General features: G+C 45.4%; 1 protein-coding gene across 2 annotated transcripts in view; it reads right to left on the bottom strand.

The window, feature by feature from the left end:
• The window catches only part of rras2 (RAS related 2), a 45305-nt gene that overhangs the window by 7014 nt on the left and 11470 nt on the right, over positions 1–26821 (bottom strand). For both annotated transcript variants that reach the window (XM_014176001.2, XM_014176000.2), the window contains exons 2-3: positions 3078–3165; positions 2786–2888 (exon numbers count right to left, since the gene is read on the bottom strand). In XM_014176001.2, coding sequence (XP_014031476.1) covers positions 2786–2888; positions 3078–3165 — 191 coding nt within the window. The remainder of the gene's footprint in view (positions 1–2785; positions 2889–3077; positions 3166–26821) is intronic.

The following is a 26821-nucleotide window of genomic DNA, read 5'->3' as shown; positions in this document are numbered from 1 at the left end:
GCACTTCATGATGACAGAAGTGAGTGCTACGGGGCGGTAGTCATTTAGTTCAGTTATCTTTGCCTTCTTTGGTACAGGAACAATGGTAGCCATCTTGAAGCATGTGGGGACAACAGACTGGAATAGGGAGCGATTGAATATGTCCATAAACACACCAGCCAGCTGGTCTACGCATGCTCTGAGGACGAGGCTAGGGATGCCGTCTGGGCGAGCAGCCTTGCGAGGGTTAACACGTTTAAATGTTTTACTCACGTCAGCCATGGAGAAGAAGGGGGGCACAGTCCTTGTTAGCGGACCGCAACGGTGGCACTGTATTATCCCCAAAGCGGGCAAAGAAGGTGTTTAGTTTGTCTGGAAGCGTGACATCGGTGTCCGTGACGTGGCTGGTTTTCTTTTTGTAGTCTGTGATTTCCTGTAGACCCTGCCACGTACGTCTCGTGTCTGAGCCGTTGAATTGCGACTCCACCTTGGCCCTGTACTGGCATTTCGCTTGTTTGATTGCCTTGCAGAGGGAATAACTACACTGTTTATATTCAGTCATATTCCCAGACCTCTTTCCATGGTTAAATGCGGTGGATCGCACTTTCAGTTGTGTGCGAATGCATCCACGGTTTCTGGTTAGGGTAGGTTTTAATAGTCACAGTGGGTACACCATCTCCAATGCACTTCTTTATAAACGCACTCACCGAGTCAGCGTATAGGTCGATGTTGTTCTCTGAGGCAGACCGGAACATATTCCAGTCCGTGTGATCAAAACAATCTTGAAGCATGGCTTCTGATTGTTCGGACCAGCGTTGAATGGTTCTAGTCACTGGTACATCCTGTTTGAGCTTCTGCCTATAGGACGGTAGGAGCAAGATGGCACCGTGGTTGGATTTGCCGAAGGGAGGGCGGGGGAGGGCTTTGTATGCATCGCGGAAGTTAGAGTAGCAGTGGTCGAGGGTCTTGCCCATGCGTGTAGTGCAATCAATATGCTGGTAAAATTTAGGTAGCCTTGTTCTCAAATTTGCTTTGTTAAAATCCCCAGCTACAATAAATGCAGCCTCAGGATATATGGTTTCCAGTTTGCATATAGTCCAGTGAAGTTCCTTGATGGCCGTCTTGGTGTCTGCTTGAGGGGGAATGTACACAGCTGTGACTATAACTGACGAGAATTCTCTTAGTAGGTAAAATGGCCTGCAATTGATTGTAAGGAATTCTAGGTCGGGTGAGCAGAATGACTTGAGTTCCTGTATGTTCTTATGATTACACCATGAGACATTAATCATGAAGCATACACCCCCGCCCTTCCTCTTCCCAGTCAGGGGTTTATCTCTGTCGGTGCGATGCATGGAGAAGCCCAGTGGCTGAACCGATTCCCATAACTTATGCAGAGAGAGCCATGTTTCCATGAAACAGGGAATGTTACAATCTCTGATGTCTCTCTGGAAGGCAACCCTTGCTTGAATTTCGTCTACCTTGTTGTCAAGAGACTGGACATTGGCTAGTAGTATACTCGGGAGCGGTGGGCGATGTGCACGTCTACGAAGTCTGACTAGATGAAAACTTTGTCTGCCCCTTCTGCGGCGCCGTTGTTTTGGGTCGACTACTGGAATTAGATCCATTGTCCTGGGTGGTGGTCGTATTCCTGGTCGTAATGTTGGTAAGTTGACGTATCCAATAGTTCTTCCCGGCTGTATGTAGTAAGACTTAAGATTTCCTGGGGTAACAATGTGAGAAATAATACATAAAAAAGACAAAATACTGCATAGTTTCCTAAGAACTCTAAGTGAGTCGGCGCCATCATTTGTGAATCAGACAGGGTGGGTGAAGGGTGAAGGGTGAAGGTGGGTACTCCAGAGCAGACAGAGAAGTCAATGAACTCCTGTGGTACTGCATGCCTCAATGTTCCAGAAATGTTTCCTTGAGCATTGCAGTAAAGCCTTGGTGAACTTGTGAGCAGCCTCAGTACAGGCTTGCCTGCTTTCCATTGACCAGGGAGGGGTAGCCCTAAGCAGGTCTGTCCCTTTAACCAGAGCTTTGCTCCCCGTTGACTTGAAAGGCTTTTAGTGTAATACAAATATCATGCTAACTGTTTGAACCAAACAGCATACATAAAAATATCCCCCAGAGAGAAAGGGAAACAGAATGTAACCACAAACCCAGGAGTGCATTCTAGTGAATGGCCGCCGGCGGGCAGCTTAACGAGCGCATAGTAAATCTGGAGAGCCTTGACTCACGTAAACGAAGGAAGGAAAGACTGTTTACAGCATACACACAGGGAGAGAGGGGACTCTGAGGGGTGGGTGGAGACACGTCACCACCACATTGCTGTACAGCGACCAGAGGGGTGACAAGGGCCCAAAGACTGCCCACCACAGCACTACAGGACAGCACATATAGAGGGGATGCATTCATTCTTATGCAGGTGATTTAATGCAGGGTTTTTACACAAAAAACCAAAGCCTTTGTAAAGAGGTGGATGTTGAAAGAGAGGTATATGAGAGAGGAAGAAGAGGAGAACAAAAGAGAATGACAACACAGGTTGGCGAGAACGGAAGTGTGGGAGAACAAGAGAGCGTGAGTGAGAGAGATGTATGTGTTTAGCATGAGAGGAGAGAGAAGCAGGCAGACAGAGGGAGAAAAAAAGATAGAGAGAGAGAAGCGCAGACCAAGATAGGCACAGATAGAGAGACGCGCAGAGAGAGAGTGAGAGAGAGAAAAGCGCAAACAGAGATTGGTGCAGACAGAGAGAGGCACAGACAGATAGAGAGGCAGCGTGGGGGCGACACGGGTTGTCACTCACCTTCCTCTGTCAGTGACTGAGAAGACAAGCAGGAAGCCCTCCCCTGTCCTCATGTATTGTTCTCTCATGGCTCCAAACTCTTCCTGTCCGGCCGTGTCCAGGACTAACAAACACAGGGACAGACACGTTAGACACACACACACAGTAGCACCTCTCCTGAAAAAGGTGCTGTACAAAACTAAACCCTCCAATAAGAACAGTAATCTCCTGTGAAGGCTGGAATTTCTCAATGAACATTAGTGTTGTGGTCAGATTTCTCCTGTTTGTTTACAGGCTGAGGGTCTATACTTACTGTCAAGCCGGGCCGCCCTCTCGTCAATGACACACTGCTTCGTATACGAGTCTTCAATCGTGGGATCATAGTCAGTGACAAAGTAGGACTGGAGAGAGAAAGAGGGAGAGAGAAAGAGGGAGAGTGAACATGGTGTACAGTAAGGACTGAGGGGACATACATCAGAGAAGGCATTGAGATAAACATCCGGCTTTGGCTTGGTCTTCTAGAGAGTAAACACTCCATCCACTTGTGTTGTTGAGTAACTCGTTGACCTCTACACTACTATGCAGCATGCAGGAGGTAAACACATAATCCTGACCCGTGTGTTGTGAAAGCCAGGGTAAATACGGACTCACATAACATAACCACTCCACTGTTTCTGAGGGCCACAGGAAAACGAGGTCATCTGGAGTGTTCATGACCAAAACACTGGTAATGTCACTGGCACTTCTGTCGCCACTATTCCAACAATGACACTAATTAGCCATCTTCCAGAGGCTGGTAATGAAGCAGTGACTGGGACTGCCTGTCTGTCTCCAATGTGAGCAGGATGCTCGGAGTAGGTAGAGACGAGGCTTGAAGCTGTGCATTTTATTACATTTTCTCTGCATGTTTTGTAGGCCTCTCCTGTGGGACTAGTTAAGTGACAGCTGAGAACGACATACAAAGCATGTCCTATATCAGAGTGGAACACAGTGCACTGACTCCATGTGGACAGGAGGGGTGGACTCACCGCTGAGCATAACATTATGTCACTACAGGTAAAAATACATTTACATTTGAGTCATTTAGCAGACGCTCTTATCTAGAGAAACTTACAGGAGCAATTAGGGTTAAGTGCCTTGCTCAAGGGCACATCAACAGATTTTTCACCTAGTCGGCTCAGGGATTCGAACGACAGACCTTTCGGTTACTGGCCCAACAGTCTTAACCGCTAGGTTACCATGAATAAAACAGTCTAAGTGTGTTTCAATGCATGAATCATCTTTCCATTTTCCTTTTAAACAAATGATTGTGCAGGAGTGGATCTAATCTGGTACTGGATTAAATCAGTGTATGTGTATTGATTCATGGCCACCTGTTTGACTGTTAAAATATGCATTGTCTTTTTCAGTTAATCCACCGACGCAGATGGAAATATACTGCCTTCTCTCCCTCAATATACCCCTCTTTCTTACTACCTACTCCACACACTCTCCAACTCTCTCACACTTGCATTATTTCATACAAATTCCCTTTTCTCTCCATATTTCTCTGTTGCACATATAAATGCGCACCTTCCCATACTATCTCTCTCCCTCACCTGAGCTTGTTCCTTCTCTCTCCCCATGCCTCTCCCTTTCTCCCCATGCCTCTCCCTCTCTCCCCATGCCTCTCCCTTTCTCCCCATGCCTCTCCCTTTCTCCCCATGCCTCTCCCTTTCTCCCCATGCCTCTCCCTTTCTCCCCATGCCTCTCCCTTTCTCCCCATGCCTCTCCCTTTCTCCCCATGCCTCTCCCTTTCTCCCCATGCCTCTCTCCCCATGCCTCTCCCTCTCTCCCCATGCCTCTCCCTTTCTCCCCATGCCTCTCTCCCCATGCCTCTCCCTCTCTCCCCATGCCTCTCCCTCTCTCCCCATGCCTCTCCCTTTCTCCCCATGCCTCTCCCTTTCTCCCCATGCCTCTCCCTTTCTCCCCATGCCTCTCCCTTTCTCCCCATGCCTCTCCCTTTGTCCCCATGCCTCTCCCTTTCTCCCCATGCCTCTCCCTTTCTCCCCATGCCTCTCCCTCTCTCCCCATGCCTCTCCCTTTCTCCCCATGCCTCTCCCTCTCTCCCCATGCCTCTCCCTCTCTCCCCATGCCTCTCTCCCCATGCCTCTCCCTCTCTCCCCATGCCTCTCCCTCTCTCCCCATGCCTCTCCCTCTCTCCCCATGCCTCTCCCTCTCTCCCCATGCCTCTCCCTCTCTCCCCATGCCTCTCCCTTTCTCCCAATGCCTCTCTCCCCATGCCTCTCCCTCTCTCCCCATGCCTCTCCCTTTCTCCCCATGCCTCTCCCTCTCTCCCCATGCCTCTCCCTCTCTCCCCATGCCTCTCTGTATGCGCTGCATGCATGCCGACATCACGTCCACTTGGCACTGTTCAATAATTCATCAGCGGTCCTGCATATGTATGCAGCCTGCTCTGCTGCTCCACTGCACTGCACTACACTGCACTACACTACTACACGACACTGCTGACCATGTGCCTGCAGAGAGAGCGAGAGAGAGAGAAGAGTCTACCTACTGCTCACACTGTCTAATTTCTAACCTCCAGAACTTGAGGTTCATGCTCTCTAGTCTCCACAGCCTCAGCTATAACATCAGAGTCCCTCTCTCTCTCAGTCTCCAAGAGCTCTACTCTCAGTGAGCCTGTTAACCAGCAGAGACTGACTGTTGCTCTGCCGCTCTCTCCGTGCTGGTTCCCCTGATTGATGAGGCTGCAGTACAGTGAAGTGCAGGCTGAGAGAGAGAGAGAGAGAGAAATAGAGAGAGAGAGAGAGAGAGAACTAGAGAGAGAAATAGAAAGAGAAATAGAGAGAGAGAGAGAGAGAGAGAAATAGAGAGAGAGAGAGAGAGAGAGAGAGAGAGAGAGAGAGAGAGAGAGAGAGAGAAAGAGAGAGAGAGAGAGAGAGTGTATATCCAGAAACAGCCCTGGCTGTGTCCAATAATATATGTGATGGATCCTCATATGGCTCATTGGGTACATCACCATTAACTCCATATTCAACACAGGATGACTCCCACTGTGGGGTGGCTGACTAACTGGGACAACACAACCACAACAGCCTCCCAGGGTGGGAAGGAGCTTAGCTCACTGTTCTTCCCAGCACCATTCAGTCTTCACTGTATGTACAATTGTGTTTGTGCTATCATGCCAACTCCTTGTCACTCCTTGTCATGCTTGGTTTAACAAGGACAGCAATTGAGTTGGCAAGAGCACAAACAGATCTGGGACCAGGCTACTGAACTTCTATTGTGCAGCCTCACACCACCGTCTCCATGACAACACTGGACAGCCATCACTGCACAGACAGCTGATCCTGTCCAGAGTCCAGACTGACTAGTCGCTCAATCTGCAGGGGGTCTAAAGTCTGGTCTGCTTGTACCCCCTCCCCACACACACCTAGCCACCGACCCCCCCACACAGTGGACTCTCTTTGCACGGTGAAGTGTCCTGACCTTCAGTCGCACCTTAACACAGATGCCAGTGGGAACTGGAAAAAAACACTCCCTGTTCAAACACTCCTGAAATGCAAATATTCTCCTCTCAAGTGAATTAACCAATTGCTGCAATGGTAGCTGAGCCTTTTTCATAGAATTACATTTCATTTGAATTAAAAGCAGCTCTGCAGCAGTAACTTGGAGAGCAGCTGAGGTTAAATCCCTCTTTAACAAAACAGAGTGCTCCTGTAGTCTGACAGAGTTCAGCCAACCTTTCCATAAATTACCTCTGTTCCTGTGTGCACCAATTAGACAGCCTTAGACACACATCCATATGAGCACCAGTGTGTGTGTGTGTGTGTGTGTGTGTGTGTGTGTGTGTATTGTGTAGAGCAGAGTATAGTGTAGAGCAGAGTATAGTGTAGAGCAGAGTATAGAGCATGGTGTAGAGTAAAGTATAGAGTGGAGCAGTATAGAGCAGAGTACAGAGTAGAGTATAGGGTATAGAGTAGAGTATAGAGTAGAGCAGAGTATAGAGCAGAGTATAAAGTAGAGCATAGGGTAGAGTATAGAGTAGTGCTGAGTATAGAGCAGAGTATAAAGTAGAGCAGAGTATAGAGCAGAGTATAAAGTAGAGCAGAGTATAAAGTAGTGCAGAGTATAGAGCAGAGTATAAAGTAGAGCAGAGTATAGAGCAGAGTATAAAGTAGAGCAGAGTATAGAGCAGAGTATAAAGTAGAGCAGAGTATAGAGCGGAGTATAAAGTACTGCAGAATATAGAGCAGAGTTTAGAGCAGTGGAGAGTATAGGGAGAGTATAGAGTAGAACAGAGTATAGAGTAGAGCAGAGTATAGAGTAGAACATAGTATAAAGTATATAGTAAAGTATAGAGTAAAGCGGTGTATAGAGTAGAACATAGTATATAGTAGAGTATAGAGGTGTATAGAGTAGAACATAGTATAGAGTATATAGTAGAGCGGTGTATAGAGTATAGCAGGGTATAGAGCAGAGCAGAGTATAGAGTAGAGTATAGAGCAGAGTACAGAGTAGAGCAGAGTATAGAGCAGAGCATAACATTTTATTTTATTTGTGTATATAGTAGAGTATAGAGTATATAGTATAGAGTAGAGCGGTGTATAAAGTAGAGTAGAGAAAAGCATAGAGTAGAGCAGAGTATAGAGTAGAGTGGTATATAGAGTATAGCAGAGTATAAAGCAGAACATAGTATAGAGTAGAGTATAGAGCAGAGTATAGAGTAGAGCAGAGTATAGAGTAGAGCAGAGTATAGAGCAAAGTATAACATGTGATTTAATTTGAGTATACAGTAGAGTATAGAGTAGAGTATAGAGTATATACAGTTGAAGTCGGAAGTTTAAACTCAGTTTTTCACATTCCCTGACATTTAATCCTAGTAACAATTCCCTGTCAGTTAGGATCACCACTTTATTTTAAGAATGTGAAATGTCAGAATAATAGTAGAGAATTATTTATTTCAGCTTTTATTTCTTTCATCACATTCCCAGTGGGTCAGACGTTTACATACACTCAATTAGTATTTCGTAGCATTGCCTTTAAATTGTTTAACTTGGGTCAAACGTTTTGGGTAGCCTTCCACAAGCTTCCCACAATAAATTGGGTGAATTTTGGCCCATTCCTCCTGACAGAGCTGGTGTAACTGATTCAGGTTTTTAGGCCTCCTTGCTCGAACACGTTTTTTTCAGTTCTGCCCACAAATGTTCTATAGGATTGAGGTCAGGGCTTTGTGATGGCCACTCCAATACCTTGACTTTGTTGTCCTTAAGCCATTTTGCCACAACTTTGGAAGTATGCTTGGGGTCATTGTCCATTTGGAAGACCCATTTGCAACCAAACTTTAACTTCCTGACTGATGTTGCTTCAATATATCCACATAATTTGTCCTCCCTCATGATGCCATCTATTTTGTGAAGTGCACCAGTCCCTCCTGCAGCAAAGCACCCCCACAACATGATGCTGCCACCCCCGTGCTTCAGGGTTGGGATGGTGTTCTTCGGCTTGCAAGCCTCCCCCTTTTTCCTCCAAACATAACGATGGTCATTATGGCCAAAAAGTTATATTTTTGTTTCATCAGACCAGAGGACATTTCTCCAAAAAGTATGATCTTTGTCCCCATGTGCAGTTGCAAACCATAGTCTGGCTTTTTTATGACGGTTTTGGAGCAGTGGCTTCTTCCTTGCTGAGCGGCCTTTCAGGTTATGTCGATATAGGACTCGTTTTACTGTGGATATAGAAACTTTCTACATGTTTCCTCCAGCATCTTCACAAGGTCCTTTGCTGTTGTTCTGGGATTGATTTGCACTTTTCGCACCAAAGTATGTTCATCTCTAGGAGACAGAACACCTCTCCTTCCTTAGCGGTATGACAGCTGCGTGGTACCATGGTGTTTATACTTGCGTACTATTGTTTGTACAGATGAACGTGGTACCTTCAGGCGTTTGGAAATTGCTCCCAAGGATGTACCAGACTTGTGGAGGTCCACACATTTTTTTTCTGAGGTTTCGGCTGATTTCTTTTGATTTTTCCATGATGTCAAGCAAAGAAGCACTGAGTTTGAAGGTATACCTTGAAATACATCCACAGGTACACCTCCAATTGACTCAAATGATGTCAATTAGCCTATCAGAAGCTTCTAAAGCCATGACATAATTTTCTGGAATTTTCCAAGCTGTTTAAAGGCACAGTCAACTTAGTGTATGTAAACTTCTGACCCACTGGAATTGTGATACAGTGAATTATAAGTGAAATAATCTGTCTGTAAACAATTGTTGGAAAAGTTACTTGTGTCATGCACAAAGTAGATGTCCTAACCGACTTGCCAAAACTATAGTTTGTTAACAAGAAATTTGTGGAGTGGTTGAAAAACGAGTTTTAATGACTCCAACCTAAGTGTATGTAAACTTCCGACTTCAACTGCAGTAGAGTATAGAGTAGAGCGGTGTATAGAGTATATAGTAGAGCGGTATATAGAGTAGAGTAGAGCAGAGTATAAAGTAGAGCAGAGTATAGAGTAGAGTATAGAGTAGAGCAGAGTATAGAGTATATAATACAGTATAGAGTAGAGTGGTGTATAGAGTAGAGTATACAGTAGAGTATAGAGTATAGGGGTGTATAGAGTAGAGTAGAGCAGATTAGAGTAGAGTATAGAGCAGAGAAGAGTATAGAGTAGAGCATACGGTAGAGCATAGCAAAGCAGAGCAGTGTATAGAGTAGAGTAGAGCAGAGTACAGAGTAGTGTAGAGCAGAGTATAGAGTAGAGCAGAGTAAAGAGGAGTATAGAGTAGAGTGGAGTATAGAGTAGAGCAGAGAGCAGAGTAAAGAGTAGAGTAGAGCGGAGTATTGAGTAGAGCAGAGTAAAGCATAGAGCCGAGTAGAGCGGAGTATTGAGTTGAGTAGAGTAAAGCATAGAGCAGAGTAGAGCCGAGTATAGAGTAGAGTAGAGTGGAGTATAGAGTAGAGTGGAGTGGAGTATAGAGTAGAGCAGTGCAGAGTGGAGTAGAGAGTAGAGCAGAGCCCTCCACTCCACTCAGCCCCAGCCACTCAGCCAGAGGGAAGGAAACTAAACCTACACACCAGAACAGCCGGCCCAGGCCAGCAAAGCCCTCTGATGTCACAGAGGAGATGTTCCCCAATCCCCACCTACCTACCCACCCACTAACCCACCCATCCACCCACCCACCGCCACTCATTTCCACTGCTGCCTTTCAGCTCCACCACCCCACCCACTCCACACCATGACAACATTAGCAGTCTGTTCACCATGAAAAGAGGGTCAGTGGATCCAGTCTCTCTCTCAGCTGCAGCCTCTGTACTGATTTAGTTAGCCTACATTGTGCTGCAGCCTCTGTACTGATTTAGTTAGCCTACATTGTGCTGCAGCCTCTGTACTGATTTAGTTAGCCTACATTGTGCTGCAGCCTCTGTACAGATGTAGTTAGCCTACATTGTGCTGCAGCCTCTGTACTGATTTAGTTAGCCTAGATTGTGCTGCAGCCTCTGTACTGATTTAGTTAGCCTACATTGTGCTGCAGCTCTGAGGAGTCGTCTCCCTAGTCGGCAGCTGCTATACTAACCCTGTCTGTCTCTGACTCTCTGATAGACAATCTAACAGATCCTGTATTACGACTGCTGGCTGCCAGCTTCATCTCCACCAACGGGAAAACAAGGATACGTGGAGGCGTGCAATAAACGCCATGCACCCACAAATGCACCCACTTCCTCACCACACAAACAGCTTACCGTGCTATATATAGATACACTCCTTTCTATCTGAGACAGCCATCCCACTCGTTTGGGTAGCAGGAGTCTCACGTAGATTACCGTTATAGCTGATCCAGCATGAAGATAAACAGCCAGAGTAGATCTCAGCAATGGATTCACCAACCAGTTCTGTGGATGGAGGGAGGCCAGAGATTTCTCTCCAAAATACTCTAGGCGATTAATTAACAAAAACACAAATTTTTGAGGAAAATGGTATGCCTGCCTACTGGATCATAATAAGTGTGAACACAGCAGACTAAGAGGAAACGGCAGAGTTAATTGCCTTCCATACGTGCCCATAATGCCCTATGAGGATTCAGAGACCTTGACTTCCAAATCAAGAGCTTGAGCTTCTCTAATGACAAAATGTAGATTAAATGGTAGGAAAACTTAGAAAAATGATGCAAATATCTGCAACTTCATAATATCCCCCAATCCCAATACAGCTCCCCTCTCAGCCAAGCCTGACCAATTCCAGCACCTGGTTGCGCTGACACAGCGTTAGAGAGACACATACTACGGCTGGGCCCAAGGTAGGGTAGGACCGGGACACTGTGGAGGAGAGGTCCAGTAAGGGGTAGGGGGTAGTAGGGGTAGGGAAGTACGGGACAGGGTAGGGGGGTAGTAGAGTCCCAGGTCCAAGTGCAGCCATTTCAATTAACAATACCGTTAAACTCAGGCCAGACCACCTACTGTAGACTCTAGAAATAACCAAGTACCACCCTGTCAGTGGTCAACACCCCAGTCCTGCCTGCCAACCCTTGATAAAGATGTATGAACCAGCCACCACCACAACTTTACCTTAATTTACAGTACCTGCACAACAGCAGTCAGCCATAACACAAATAACTGCTAATCTTACATGTTTTGGAAGTATGCAGGACTTGATGACTGCATACAAATACAGGTGATGAACTGAACTGCCTTTTCATGTGCATTGATTTATGGGAGAGTTGAACCAGTGCCAGCTCAAAGCAGATCCCAGTGAGGTCCGGTGCTTTAACTCCAGACCTGCTTAAGCCCGCTCATTTGTTTCTAGAAGTGCAGCAACAGAACTCCACCCTTGAAGTAGAGCTGTTCCGGGGATTTGCATAGTCAGGCTTTCCCTAGATTCTCCTTCATTCCCCAGCTTATCATGGATGTGAATGTGGAACTGGACTGGCCCATTATACTGGCTGTTATAGGGGTAGTCTACACTATCATACTGGTCACTGCTTCGATTATTGGTGTTAGGTACAGTCATGTTGAGAGTTCACTAGGATGAGAGTCACTAGCCACAGTTGGGCATTCAAAAAAATGGGCCCACAAACATCCAGCTTTGTTGTCTCTTCAGGGTCAAAGTCCATTGATAAGGTTGTGTGTAAAGCACATGGTGTACTTTTCAGAATATAGTCCATCTGAGTTCATCTTATCTCTGTCCCCAACCAAAGTTTTTACACTGAGCCGTCCTCTAAAACAGCCTCACTTCTGGAACTGCTCAGAGTAAATAAACACCTGTGAACATTGAGTTTCATTTGTGTCAGTCAGGCAGCTGTATAAATAAATACCTTGAGGAAAATATTTCAGAGGCGTGCAGTTAATGTTTACTGACCGTTAAGACTTAAAAAAGCTGCTTAAAAACGTTATTGGCAAACGAACCGTATACTCTTTTTTGATACATTATGAATATGGTATTCAGGTGAGGTTGTCTATGAGATTATGTGTTTACTGTTGTGCGCATTAGCCATCCCCTTCCTGTTCCCCTGCCCTCCCTTGTCCTACAGAGTTAACCTCTGCTGAACCTGGGGGACTGTCCAGGAGCCGTCTGGCCTCCAGCAGCCGTCAGTAATCAACCATCACCCAGCACAAATAGCCACCATTAAGGGTTAACATGAAGCAGATGGGGGCGTAGGGGTTCTGCTTGTCCAATACTAGCGTCTGCTCTACTCCATCCCTCTCCTCACCTTCAATATGTGACTTCATCCCACTGGAGAGTTCCAGCCAAGAACACAATTACAATTTGTTGTGTGTGGGAGTAAATGAGAGAAAGAGAAGGAGAGAGGGAGAGAGGGGAGAGAAAGAGAGGGAGATAGAGAGGGAGAGGTATAGAGAAAGAGAGCGAGAGAGCGAGAGTGAGCACAAGAGAAAGAGAGTGAAAGGCCTCCACTTCCTGGGGAAAAACCCACTTGTCCCATGAGCTCATGCAAACCAGAAAGGTCAAATATTCAATAACTAATACACATGAAGAGGGAGAGCACAGCAGCACACAATGGGTCCACCGCCTTAAAAGGGCGCCAGGGACCTCACCCCTCAGGCTGAAGGAAGCCTCTATCACTCTACTGTAAATGCTATTACACTGCTTCAATAGAATAAAACATCACGTTGAAATCTTTTAGGTGTACTGAAAACGCTTCTACTATTCCTCATAAATAATCATCACATCTCACCACATTTGAGGTGGTGGCTAGGGCTTTAGCATCTGAATTTATTTCATCTGATTGAATTCTTCCATGGTCTCAGTGAGCAGAAACTAGTGCCAATGTCCAGCATTACCTGTTGTTTTATCATATCTCAAAACTCATATCTAACCCGACTGAGCAAAGAGAGGAAAGGTCCAGAATGATTCTGAACAAATGAAGCGATGAAATGAAGTATCCTCAACAGCCCCAGCCTGTCATCCTCCCAATGGCCAGATAGAACAGATCGCCTGGCCACGGCCCCTGCCAGAGCCTCTCATTCAGCCGCCCACACCCATGCCCCACCCCAGCAGAGGAGCCCTCCACCTCAGATACCAAAATCTATTTAGCTCCCAAATAGATGTTCTCACTGCACTGGAGCCAGGGCTCAGCCATGGGCCATGGTACAAAACATCACCAGGGAACGACTAGCTAGCTGGCTCTCCATAGTTAGAGCCTTCTTCACCCCTCTGCTCAGGTCTCATACTGTGTACATATACAATTACACAGCAGCCCTCTGTCAGTCTACTGAAGCCTCTGCTCTGGTCTCACCCCGCAAACAGCTCTGGACTGGATAATAGTGAGGTTACCATCAATTAGAGAATCATCTTAGATTAGCTTCATTTAGAGTCTGAGAGGCTGAATGGCCTCCTGTAGGCCAGGACTAGGTCAGGTTGCCTGGGGGCTCTCTGGAACAGGAGTCATGACTTTTCACCAAACGGAAAAGAACACAGACACACACAAACACACATGCCACAGCAGTAGCAACGTTTCACCTCAAACATGAGACAGAGTAGCTTTATGGCATGAAACTACATGGGTAACAAAATCATATGTTCTGGCCTTGATCTGAAAGTCCTATTTGGTCCTGGTACTGTACACCATAAAGAGCATAGCAACAAGGAGAGTGTTCCTGCTGAGTTTAAAGCAGGGAGGGAAATGTTGATCAAGTCCGCTGAGCCAACCAGGCGCTCCCCTGCCCTCCGTGGCATTATAACTTCAATCGGCAGGCTAAATATCACTGTGTGCTGGACTTTCACTGCTTTTGAACCCACTCAAAGGGCGCCATCAAAGAGGAGCCAGTAAAAGGTCTTTCTTCCCCGGCTGGTCACCAGAGCTCAAAGCATCCAGAACCCGCAGCCAACTTAACATGCTCACTGGAACCAGACCACACTACTACCTCATCTCTTTCTTAACCCCAGTTTCTGGTCATGTCTTCTCATCACATGGCACCATTTTAGATACAGTAGAAAGCCACAGAGTTATTCGAGCAGACAGTGTGCAGTAAAATAGCTGTGTGAACGAGCCTAGTTTCTGTTCCAGCAGGTCATGTGATGTTACCAATGTCCCCTTCCCCCCATTAAGCTAGCTTTAAGCCTAACCATTGTGGTGATGTTGATGTAGCCTTCTCTGTGGCCTTCGGTAGTTTGCTATGAGGGGCAGAAAAAACTAATTGATATTTGTGCATCTGTAACTTTCTCACTCATCATTATTCACGATTCATTCAGGATTATCCGTAATCATGGTAGCATCCACATTAATGTAGAAGTTTTTAGAAACATGTTCTATTCTTATTTACAATGAAACTAATGCCAAAGTGGCACAATACATTATTTACCATTATTTTCTGTTGGGCACAAAATAATCTGAAACACAACCAAAACAAACAGCAAATGCATCAAACAAGTTTGTAGAGTCATAAGCTTGATGTAATCATTGCGTGCTAGGAATATGGGACCAAATACTCAACTTGACTACTTTAATACACATAAGTGGATTTGTCCCAATACTTTTACAAAAAGTGCTGTAATTTCTAAACGGTTAACCTGATATGGATGAAAATACCCTCAAATTAAAGTGGACAGTCTGCACTTTAACCTGTATCATTTCAAATCCACAGTTCTGGAGTACAGAGCCAAAACAACAACAAACTGTCACTGTCCCAATACTTTTAGAGATCACTGTATGTGGTGGCTGAAACAAAGCACTAACAGAAGAGAGTGGGGTGATAGCTGGCTCTGAAGTTAGAGCAACTCGGCGAGAGATGGCCACGATAGGCTATTGTTGTCTCTATGAAGAACCTGTACCACAGTTCTGCCACAGGTCTGGTATGAGATGAGGACACTAGGGAAAGAAAAGGGGGATACAACTGAATGCCTTCAACTGAAATGTGTCTTCCGCATTTAACCCAACCCCCCTGACTAGGCCTGTTTATTATGAGTGAGATATGGGTCCAGAGATTTGAGATGGGTACATAATACTGATAAGCCCTCATAAAGCTGCATCTGATAGGACAGAGGGTTGTTTTCCCACTACAGGAAGTAGGACAGTCTATGAGCTTAAGCGTTGCTGTAGAAGAGATGCACAGAGAGTCAGGGGTCAGTTATGGCCAGTCAGCCATGTCGTGAGTAAAAACCATGACTGGGACGCAGGACAGGGCCTCTCCTGACCACCCCAGATCAAACACACATCGCCTCCTGTGTCCTCCACCTAGCACCTAACCACCCACGTTGTTCTTATTCCACTTTCATTTACTAGTAGTAATAGCATGTATGACATGTATCCGACTTTACAGTACACCTCATTACAGATTCATCTCCCTCCATCTGCTGTAGTAGCACTCCATGTATTTGCATTAGTGGTGTTTCTCCAGATGGTAAGCTTTGCAGAGGGTGATATGTCAGAAGGAATAAGGCCTCTCCTTGGCAGCGTGTCAGAAACGCAGCACCATTACCGTTTTAGGCCACCAGTCACACAACACAGACAGTGGAAATGTTATTACCTCAGCAGGCAGCTCCTCATAAATAAGAGCTAATGGACGTCACTCTCCTGCTCCCAGCCCCAAGGCCCAGGGCAGACAGACAGGCAGGCCTCCCCGCATACACCTAGCCCAGCCGCCCACCGGCCTCACAAGCCCTTACGTAAAACATGATAAATATAGGTGATATATTTCACTTCCACAAACGGTTCCCAGTGAGGGAAGTGGATATGGCTTGAGCTAAATCAAACAAAGAAGTGAGGCCCTCAAGTCCCTTTTAGCCATGTTTAAATCCAGAAACAATTAGCTTGATTGCCATCAGGGCTGTTTGTTGTAGTAAGACTAAGACTCTCAGGTCTTCAACTTAGCCACTTTAAATTGCGTCTGGAGTCAGGTTGAGGGCAGGATAAAGGAACATGTTGCGGTTACACATACCAAACATTTATGAAACACACTTGTTAGACGGCTGTTAACTTGGTGTGCGCTTGCTTGTGCCAACTAAACATTCTCGTTAATTTGTGTTCGTTGAGACCAACTGGTGCTGAGTACATATTAGGAGCCATAACCAGTGATCCTGTCTCTCTTAGCAGCCACAGAGCAGCAGCTGAGCCTCCCACTAGCCCCCACTGCCATTTCTTTCTATCTACCCCTTGGAAACTGATTACAGATCAGCTCTCCATATCCCATCTGGAACCTTAACCATTAACCTAAACCACAAGATAGGCCCAGGACCAGTTGTTTGTTAGGGGCATAATGAGGCCACACGCCTGCTCACCCACTGTCATCAGCACAGATGGGGAGTCATTCATGCTGCACTCCTCACCTGTTGAGGGGTTGTTCCATTCCCGTCCCCTCCCCTTCCCTTCCCTCTCTCCTCTCCTCTCCTCTCTCCCCCTGTTGGACAGCAGGTGCCCAGCAGTAATGAGTCAGTCTCAGCTCAGCCTCTGCTGTCTGCAGACAGCAAGCAGCCTGCCCAGACAGTGCCAACTGTCAGCCAGCCCAGAGCCTGCCTAAGCCTAGCCAAGGCCCCAGGGTAGAGCAGCCAGTGACGGGACGTCCCAGAACCAGGCTCTCAGTGACACACCATCAGTCTGCCTGGCCGTCCCCATCCCCCTAGGAACAGATTCAGAGGTTTTAGTTCCAGGAGTGGACAGACACGTTCTAACAGACAAGCCTTTGGTTTGGTCAGCTAGCTGCATTCTGTCTGACACAGCTCCTCACTTCTCTAGCTCTACACAGACATTGATTTTCTAACACCCACATGGGAAACGGACTGTAGAGAGGCACGGTGAAATCACTCTCTCTACAATGTCTAGATGGGAAATAACAGTGATGCAGGAGTGACATGGCACTCTCTCTACAATACCCACAGTGACAAATAACTTCTATAGAGACATGATAATGAGGACAAATGGCACGTGGATTCTGAGAAACAATACCTAAACAAATTGACTAAGGAGTATCCTCTGTGCCTAGTATAAAAGCCTTTTAGTCAGATTGGCTGCATGGGGTTGAGAGATATGGGGGCATGAGCTTCACAGCATGGCATTTTCCCATAGTCATCTTGTTGTTATATGAATCTCCGATGCGAGGAATGATACGGTCACAGTGAAACAGGCCTCAGCAGTGGAATGAATAGAGAAGGAGATTATCAAAGACAACACGCACAGCTTCCCAAGTACCCCCACTTCCCTTCTCTCTGTCAGTCTCTCTCACCTGGGTGACAGGCAGCCTGCAGGGACAGCCTGAGATGATCTGTGATTCAGACAGGAGGTGCATTTGACAAGCCTAACTCAATGTGATAAGCAAACTATTAATAATTCAATTAACAGATCCTCTGACTGCACGAGAGTCGGGAAGAGGGCTGTCTGGAGTGAGGAGTGATTTGAGTAAACACTTGTTTCGATTTTAGTCAAATTGCAGTGTTGGGCTGGAGGGAGTATGTTTCAGCATGCTCTGCAGTATTGCCTCTGACACTGCAGCAGACATTACATTAGTTCTCAACAGCACACATAAAGCAAGCAAACATCAGAAGGAATGCTAGGAATTCCTCCTATTGTGATCAATGAGTATCATGATTAGCCCTGTCCACATTTGTTCGGATAGGGACCGATCCAATTATTGTTTTGACGATTGCTGTGCCTTTTTAATGCCCATTTGGGATTGTATCAGTAATGCAAACCGTTACTCATATATTGGGGGACCAAACTGAACAACCCTACATCAAGGCTCTAGCATCTTTTATTTTGTAAACAACAAAGAGAGCTTGCTCCGGTGAATTCCTGAAACAGTCATTATGCCTAATCCACGGTGACATTGTCCCAGAGAGACAGAGTACAGCAGAGGTTGGGGAGAGAAAATGAAATCAAAACAAACAGGAGGGATAATAGATGCTGTGGGTTCTTCTCCTTTCTCTAACTGCCACTGCTGTTTGTTGTTGGAGCCATGCGTTACACGATGTCTCCAGGCCACTGTTGTCTCAGACACTCAGTAACACAGTCAGTCATGAATAGGATGCCATTTGGGACCCAGATCAGATCTATCCAAATCAAACAAACAGAACCAGTATAACGTGCTGTGGTGAGATCAGGGACCAGACTGACTGGAATGCTGTGGTACTGTTGACACAAGGCATTTTAGGCAGATCAGATCATGATTTTGCAAGATGATAGTCAAATGTTATGGCAACAATAGCCTGTGGCTAGTGTGGACAACTATGGCCTGTACGGACAGATTTGAGAAGAAAACAAAAGCCATGTCTAATTTAATGTTTCTTAGAACCAACCCACTCAGGGCATCCCCAGTGAGCGCAAATTAAACGTGGCAATATATCATATAACTAAACGAATGGACTGCAGTAGCTGCAGTATAGCCTACCAAACAGCCTGGCAGATCTTTGTTGAGAGTAAATAAAAGGGAGAGACATACAGGGAGACAGACAGACAAATATTTGATGCTCTAACAGATCAGGGGGGGGGGGTGAGACCAGTTGCCTCTCTCTGGATCAGGCAGAAGCCATGGGCTCTACGTCATACCATAGAGTCTAGACCAGGGATGGGCAACTCCAGTCCTCTGAGGCCTGATTGGTGTCACACTTTTGCCCCAGTCCCAGCTAACACACCCAGTTCCAATAATCAACTAATCATTATCTTCAGATTACAACGCAATTAGTTTAAATCAGATGTGTTTGCTAGGGATGGGGGAAAAGTGTGACACAACTCCGGCCCCCGGGGACTGACATAGACAGCCATTGAATCAGCCACTCAACAACACACAGACAGACCCCAGACCTATCACTATATCTAACACATGCTCTAGATTTGGTCTTTTTTTCACCTTTATTTAACCAGGTAGACCAGTTGAGAACAAGTTCTCATTTACAACTGCGACCTGGCCAAGATAAAGCAAAGCAGTGCGACACAAACAACACAGTTACACATGGAATAAACAAACATACAGTCAATAATACAGTAGAAAAAGTCTATATACAGTGTGTGCAAATGAGGTAGGATAAGGGAGGTAAGGAAATAAATAGGCCATGGTGGTGAAGTAATTACAATATACCAATTAAACACTGGAGTGATAGATATGCAGAAGATGAATGTGCAAGTAGAGATACTGGGGTGCAAAGGTGCAAGATAAATAAATAAAGACAGTATGGGGATGAGGTAGTTGTATGGGATATTTACAGATGGGCTATGTACAGGTGCAGTGATCTGTGAGCTGCTCTGACAGCTGGTGCTTAAAGCTAGTGAGGGAGATATGAGTCTCCAGCTTCAGGATTTTTTCAGTTCGTTCCAGTCATTGGCAGCAGAGAACTGGAAGGAAAGGCGGCCGGAGGATCAGTAGATCAGTGGTTCCCAAACTTCTTATAGTCCCGTACCCCTTCAAACATTCCTCCAGCTGTGTACCTCCTCTAGCACCAGGGTCAGCGCACTCTCAAATGTTGTTTTTTGCCATCATTGTAAGCCTGCCACACACACACACTATACGATACATATATTAAACATAAGAATGAGTGTGAGTTTTTGTCACAACCTGGCTCGTGGGAAGTAACAAAGAGCTCTTACAGGACCAGGGCATAAATAATAATAATCAATAATTTTGCTCTTTATTTAACCATCTTACATATAAAACCTTATTTGCTCATCGAAAATTGTGAATAACTCACCACAGGTTAATAAGAAGGGTGTGCTTGAAAGGATACACAGAACTCTGCAATGTTGGGTTGTATTTAAGTCTCAGTCTTAAATCATTTTCCACACACAGTCTGCGCCTGTATTTAGTTTTCATGCTAGTGAGGGCCGAGAATCCACTCTCACATAGGTACATGGCATCAGTGTCTTAATAGTGCGATTTGCCAAGGCAGGATACTCTGAGCGCAGCCCAATCCAGAAATCTGGCAGTGGCTTCTGATTAAATAAAATTTTCACAGAACCGCTTGTTGCACTTTCGATGAGGCTCTCTTGTTCAGATATTGGTATGTGGACTGGAGGCAGGGCATGAAAGGGATAACAAATCCAGTTGTTTGTGTCGTCCGTTTCTGGAAAGTACCTGCGTAATGCGCACCCAGCTCACTCAGGTGCTTCGCTATATCACATTTGACGTTGTTCGTAAGCTTGAGTTTATTTGCACACAAATGATGGAAATGATGGAAAGACCTATGTGTTGTCCTTGTGCAGACAGAGAAGAGCTCAAACTTCTTAATCATTGCCTCAATTTTATCCTGCACATTGAATATAGTTGAGAGTCCCTGTAATCCTAGATTCAGATCATTCAGGCGAGAAAAACATCACCCAGATAGGCCAGTCGTGTGAGAAACCAGTCATCATGCAAGCGTCAGACAAGTGAAAATGATGATCAGTAAAGAAAACTTTAAGCGTGTCTCTCAATTCAAAAAAACGCGTCAATACTTTGCCCCTTGATAACCAGCGCAATTCTGTATGCTGTAAAAGCGTTACATGGTCGCTGCCCATATCATTTCATAATGCAGAAAATACACAAGAGTTCAGGGGCCTTGCTTTAACAAAGGTAACCATTTTCACTGTAGTGTCCAAAACGTCTTTCAAGCTGTCAGGCATTCCCTTGGCAGCAAGAGCCTCTCGGTGGATGCTGCAGTGTACCCAAGTGGTGTCGGGAGCAACTGCTTGCACCCACGTTACCACTCCACTATGTCTCCCTGTCATGGCTTTTGCGCCATCAGTACAGATACCAGCATGAGCAGCCACTACGTTCAGCTATAAATATAAATGGACTGTTTAAAAATGTGAATCACATTTTATTTAGCGTAAACCCGACGCCATGGCGCATACCCCAGTTTGGGAATACCTGCTCTAGATAGCTAATGTCCTAGGAGGGGTTGCTGCTGAGAAATCATTTTAAACCAATGCCTGTCTGGGGAAGTGCTGTGTCACACATGATCACACACCCACAGCCTCATCATGTCATATACTGAACAAAAATATAAAAATGCAACATGCAACAGTTACAGTTCATATAAGGAAATCAGTCAATTGAAATCAATTCATTAGGACCTAATCTATGGATTTCACATGACTGGGCAGGGGCGCAGCCATGGGTGGGCCTGGGAGGGCATAGGCCCACCCACTGGGGAGCCAGGCCCAGCCAATCAGAATGAGTTTTTCCCCACTAAAGGGCTTTATTACTGACAGAAATACTCCTCAGTTTCATCCAATGTCCGGGTGGCTGGTCTCAGACGATCCAGCAGGTGAAGAAGCCTGATTTGGAGGTCCTGGGCTGAAGTGGTTACACGTGGTCTGTGGTTGTGAGGCCGGTTGGACGTACTGACAAATTCTCTAAAATTATGTTGGAGGCAGCTTATGGTAGAGAAATTAACATTCAATTCTCTGGCATCAGGTTTGGTGGACATTCCTGCAGTCAGCATGCCCATTGCACGCTCCCTCAAAACTTGGGACATCTGTGGCATTGTAGCATCTGTGGCACTGCATATTTTAGAGTGGCCTTTTATTGTCATCAGCACAAGGTGCATCTGTGTAATGATCATGCTGTTTAATCAGCTACTTGATTTACCACACCTGTCAAGTGGATGGATTATCTTGCCAAAGGAGAAATGCTCTCTAACAGGGATGTAAACAAATTTGTGCACCCAAATTGAGAGAAATAAGCTTTTTGTGTGTATGGGAAATTTCTGGGATCTTTTATTTCAGATTATGAAACATGGGACCAACACTCTACATGCTGCGTTGATATTTGTGTTCAGTATTGATCAGGGGTAGACAACCCTGGTCCTGGAGGACCACAGGAACTTCATGTATTTGATTTAATTGACCTGGAAAACTAGGTGTGTTGAATTTAGGCACTGAACTGTTTAATTAGCTTAGTTGGTCAGGTGTGGTGCCTAGTTGGAACAATATCTTGCCGTACCTGCGGGACTACAGGAACAGGGCTGTAGATGTCATAGATGATAGAGGTCTGAGAGGGGCCCATGCCTCCATATCTTATGTGAACAGTCAACCAAGTCAAAGCTCAATATGTGAGAAAGTTACAGTTACAGACCAAATTTCACACAAAGCAGATCATGTTAAAGATGATGTGACACGTTACTTTTCCTCTTGTCACTCTTTGATATTCCCTGTTTCAATGTGACTCTATGGATCGGGCCAAATGAGGGGAGGCTGGTAAGCATAAGCGACAGATCCTCCAGCAGATGTCATTTGTGTGAGCTTGAAGATGGGAGGCATATGTTCCCTGTGTCCGTGCAGACCATGAACATTTACACAGCCCCAGGCCAGGCAGACGTATTCTAATCTGTTCCTGTTCATGGTAGGAAGTGATTATCTGAACAGAAACACATGCACTCTCTGGATCCTCTCCCCTGCTGTCCCTGTGAACATAGAGAATCACAGTCACTGCATGCTAAACCCACAGATGAATTGGAAATTGTTTTTTTTACTGTGACTGCATGAAAAAGGGGATAGAAATAGAAACTGAATTCTACCCGAAGAAATTCAGTGGCTTAGTGGAAACAACAACTCTTATCCTCTGCAAGGTGAGAGGTAGAATCCATTGTTGTGGGGTTTTTGACTAACTGTCAGCCCAGCCTTGTTTTCTTGTGTGTGTTAGTGTGTGTGTGTGTGTGTGTGTGTGTGTGTGTGTGTGTGTGTGTGTGTGTGTGTGTGTGTGTGTGTGTGTGTGTGTGTGTGTGTGTGTGTGTGTGTGTGTGTGTGTGTGTCAGCTCATGCCCTGCCAGACATGGTTTCTACAAGCAGTTGATTCAGGTAAACAGGATACCTAAAGTAGAGGCAGGGCCTTTGAAAAGCCACAGGAGTAAATACATGCCCTGATGTGAGACCAAAGGGGGGAGAGAGAGAGAGAGAGAGAGAGAGAGAGAGAGAGAGAGAGAGAGAGAGAGACAGAGAGAGAGAGGAGGCCCTGTGGTGAATCGAGGGGGGAGGGGTAAACACATACCTACTGCTTTTCTCTAACCATCACTTGTTTCCCTCAACACCTGTCTATCATCTCCTCTCCTCTATGATTAGCCATGACCCTGTTAGAGCAACAACAAAAACCCTTTGCTGTGGCACTCAAGTATAGTGAAACTCAACAGGGAGGAACATTCCACCTGACCATACATTATCAACATTAATATCCATCAAATATACAGGAATAACACAGTAGTAAGCTCTCTGATTGGTGGTAGCATTTCTACATGGGGGGGCAATCAGTGTCACCGACTCCCCCTGTCTCTAGTCTCTGTCTGTCTAAGACTCAGGCTCAATTAGACACTGATAATAGTAGTGATGGGAAGATTTGCCTTCAGTGGAAGCCTTCAGTAATGCAGTTTATTCACTAGGAGCCAATGGAAAGGCCTGCCCTCAGTGAACGTGGACCACACCACCCACTAGAGGTATTCACGGGTCACGGGTCCATCCCAACCTGAATACCGAGACCCTAACCTGAATACCCGAGACCCGACCAGGTCCAAAGTTCTAACCTTTCCCTCGGGTGGGTCCTGTTTGATTGTCAGTGGGTCTCAGGTCTATGTTACTACAGCTGATAGACCAGACTACACCAGACCACTGCTTTGCATAGGCTATAGCATATTTATTTTACGCTAATAAAGGTGAATTTATTAACTTATAGAAGGCCTAGCCAAAATTTAAAGATGTATTTGTTAATCAGAAGAGCAATTTGGCAAAACATTTTGTCACTCGGTTCCAATCGGGTCTGGTCTAGACCCGGACCTGTTAAGGTACGAATTGGGTCTAGGTCTTTTTGTCATCGGGTCCATTCGGGTTTGGGTATGCTTGTTCTCGGGTCTGTTCTGGTCCGGGCCCAAAAAGATCTCTTCTATCCACTGCATGCAGATGCGCAGGGGTGTCCTGTCCATTCAAATCCCAGTCCCATTATAATTTTTTATTTATCTTTACATTTTTGTCGTTTAGCAGACTTACAGACTTAAAATTAATGCATTAATCTTAAACCTAAAATCACCAACAGGGGTCAAAAACATTATCTATTTTGTATACTAGTGGTGCATGGCTAAGCTGAAAATGTGGACTCAATCGTAAAATTTGTGATAAAAGCACCAATTTTGGCACAGGTGTAGATGTATGTACCCTGAAAAGATATACAGTGCATTTGGAAAGCATTTGGAAAGTATTCAGACTCCTTGACTTTTTCCACATTTTGTTACGTTACAGCCTTATTCTAAATTGTATTAAATCCTATTTTTTCTCATCAATCTACACACAATGCACCATAATGACAAAGCAATAACAGTACATTTTTTCTTTTTGCAAATGTATAAAATACAAAAAAATTAAATGTCACATTTACATAAGTATTCTGACCCTTTACTCAGTACTTTGTTGAAGCACCTTGGGCAGTGATTATAGCCTCAAGTCTTGTTGGGTATGACTCTACAAGCTTGGCACACCTGTATTTGGGGAATTTCTCCCATTCTTCTCTGCAGATCCTCTTAAGCTCTGTCAGGTTGGATGGGGAGTGTCGCTGCACAGCTATTTTCAGGTCTCTCCAGAGATGTTCGATCGGGTTCAAGTCCGGGCTCTGCCTGGGTCACTCAAGGACATTCAGAGACTTGTCCCAAAGCCACTCCTGCGTTGTCTTGGCTGTGTGCTTAGGGTCGTTGTCCTGTTGGAAGGTGAACATTTGCCCCTGTCTGAGGTCCTGAGCGCTCTGGAACAGGTTTTCATCAAGGATCTCGCTGTACTTTGCTCCGTTCATCTTTCCTTCGATCCTGTCTAGTCTCCCAGTCCCTGCTGCTGAAAAACATCCCCACAGCATGATGCTGCCACCACCATGCTTCACCGTAGAGACGGTGCCAGGTTTCCTCCAGATGTGACGCTTGGCATTCAGGCCAAAGAGTTCAATCTTTGTTTTATCAGACCAAAGAAACTTGTTTCTCATGTTCTGAGAGTCTTTTAGCTGTCATTTGGCAAACTCCAAGCGGGCTGTCATGTGCCTTTTACTGAGGAGTGGCTTCCATCTTGCCACTTTACCATAAATGCCTGATTGGTGGAGTACTGCAGAGATGGTTGTCCTTCTGGAAGGTTCTCCCATCTCCACAGAGGAACTCTGGAGTTCTGTCAGAGTGACCATCGGTTGTTGGTCACCTCCCTGACCAAGGCCTTTCTCCCCCATTGTTCAGTTTGGCCAGGCGGCCAGCTCTAGAAGATTCTTGGTGGTTCCAAACTTCTTCCATTTAAGAATGATGGAGGCCACTGTGTTCTTGGGGACCTTCAATGCTGCAGAAATGTTTTGGTGCCCTGCACCAGATCTGTGCCGACACAATTTTGTCTCAGAGCTCTACGGACAGTTCGTTCATCCTCATGGCTTGGTTTTTGCTCTGACATGCACTGTCAACTGTGGGACCTTATATAGACAGGTGTGTGCCATTCCAAATCATGTCCAATCAATTGAATTTACCACAGGTGGACTCCAAACATGTTGCAGAAACATCTCAAGGATGATCAATGGAAACAGGATGCACCTGAGTTCAATTTCAAGTCTCATAGCAAAGGGTCTGAAAACTTATGTAAATAAGGTATTTCTAAAAAACTGTTTTCGCTTTGTAAATATGGGGTATTGTTTGTAGATTGATGAGGAAAAAAAATATTAAATCAATTTTAGAATAAGGCTGTAACGTAACAAAATGTGGAAAAAGTCAAGGGGTCTGAATACTTTCTGAATGCACTGTAGATATGAGGCCACCGCAGATGTGGTCCCTGGGGGGTGTGGCAGCCAGTAAAACGAATAAATAAACATTTAATTACATTTAGATTCCAGTCAATGTCTCTATATCAACTTGAGAGTCATCTTTCAGATGCAATTGGAAATGTGTTTATAGCCCACAGCGTTCCAAAGTTAGACCTAAAAGTCTGATGACTCCTGTGACCATATCGCCTATAACACCCATCTCGGTGGCTATCTTAGGTCATACCGGTATGTCAGATTACCAGTCACATTCTGTTAACCTCTTATGGCTAGGGGGCAGTATTTTCACAGCTGGATAAAAAACGTACCCGATTTAATCTGGTTACTAATCCTACCCAGTAACTAGAATATGCATATACTTATTATATATGGATAGAAAACACCCTAAAGTTTCTAAAACTGTTTGAATGGTGTCTGTGAGTATAACAGAACTCAAATGGCAGGTCAAAACCTGAGAGATTCCTTTACAGGAAGTGGCCTGTCTGACCATTTCTGGAACTTCTTTGCCATCTCTATCTTTTACTAAGGATCTCTGCTCTAACGTGACACTTCCTACGTCGTCCATAGGCGCTCAGAGCCCGGGAAAAACCTGAATGTCGTCATCCCAGCCCCAGGCTGAAACACATTATCGCCTTTCTCAAGTGGCCGATCAAGGGACTGTGAGCTTAGGCGCGTGACCTGACCCCGTCTTTGTGATTTTTTTCCTCTGTTTGCCGAAAAGGAGATTCCCGGTCGGAATATTATCGCTTTTCTACGAGAAAAATGGCATAAAAATTGATTTTAAACAGCGGTTGACATGCTTCGAAGTACGGTAATGGAATATTTAGAATTTTTTTGTCACGAATTGCGCCATGCGCGCGACCCTTCTTTACCATT

Source organism: Salmo salar, chromosome ssa26 (assembly GCF_905237065.1).
Source record: "Salmo salar chromosome ssa26, Ssal_v3.1, whole genome shotgun sequence".
Classification (NCBI taxonomy): Eukaryota; Metazoa; Chordata; class Actinopteri; order Salmoniformes; family Salmonidae; genus Salmo; species Salmo salar.
The sequence above is the reverse complement of the archived record's forward strand: the minus strand, read 5'-3'. Positions and strand labels throughout refer to the sequence as shown.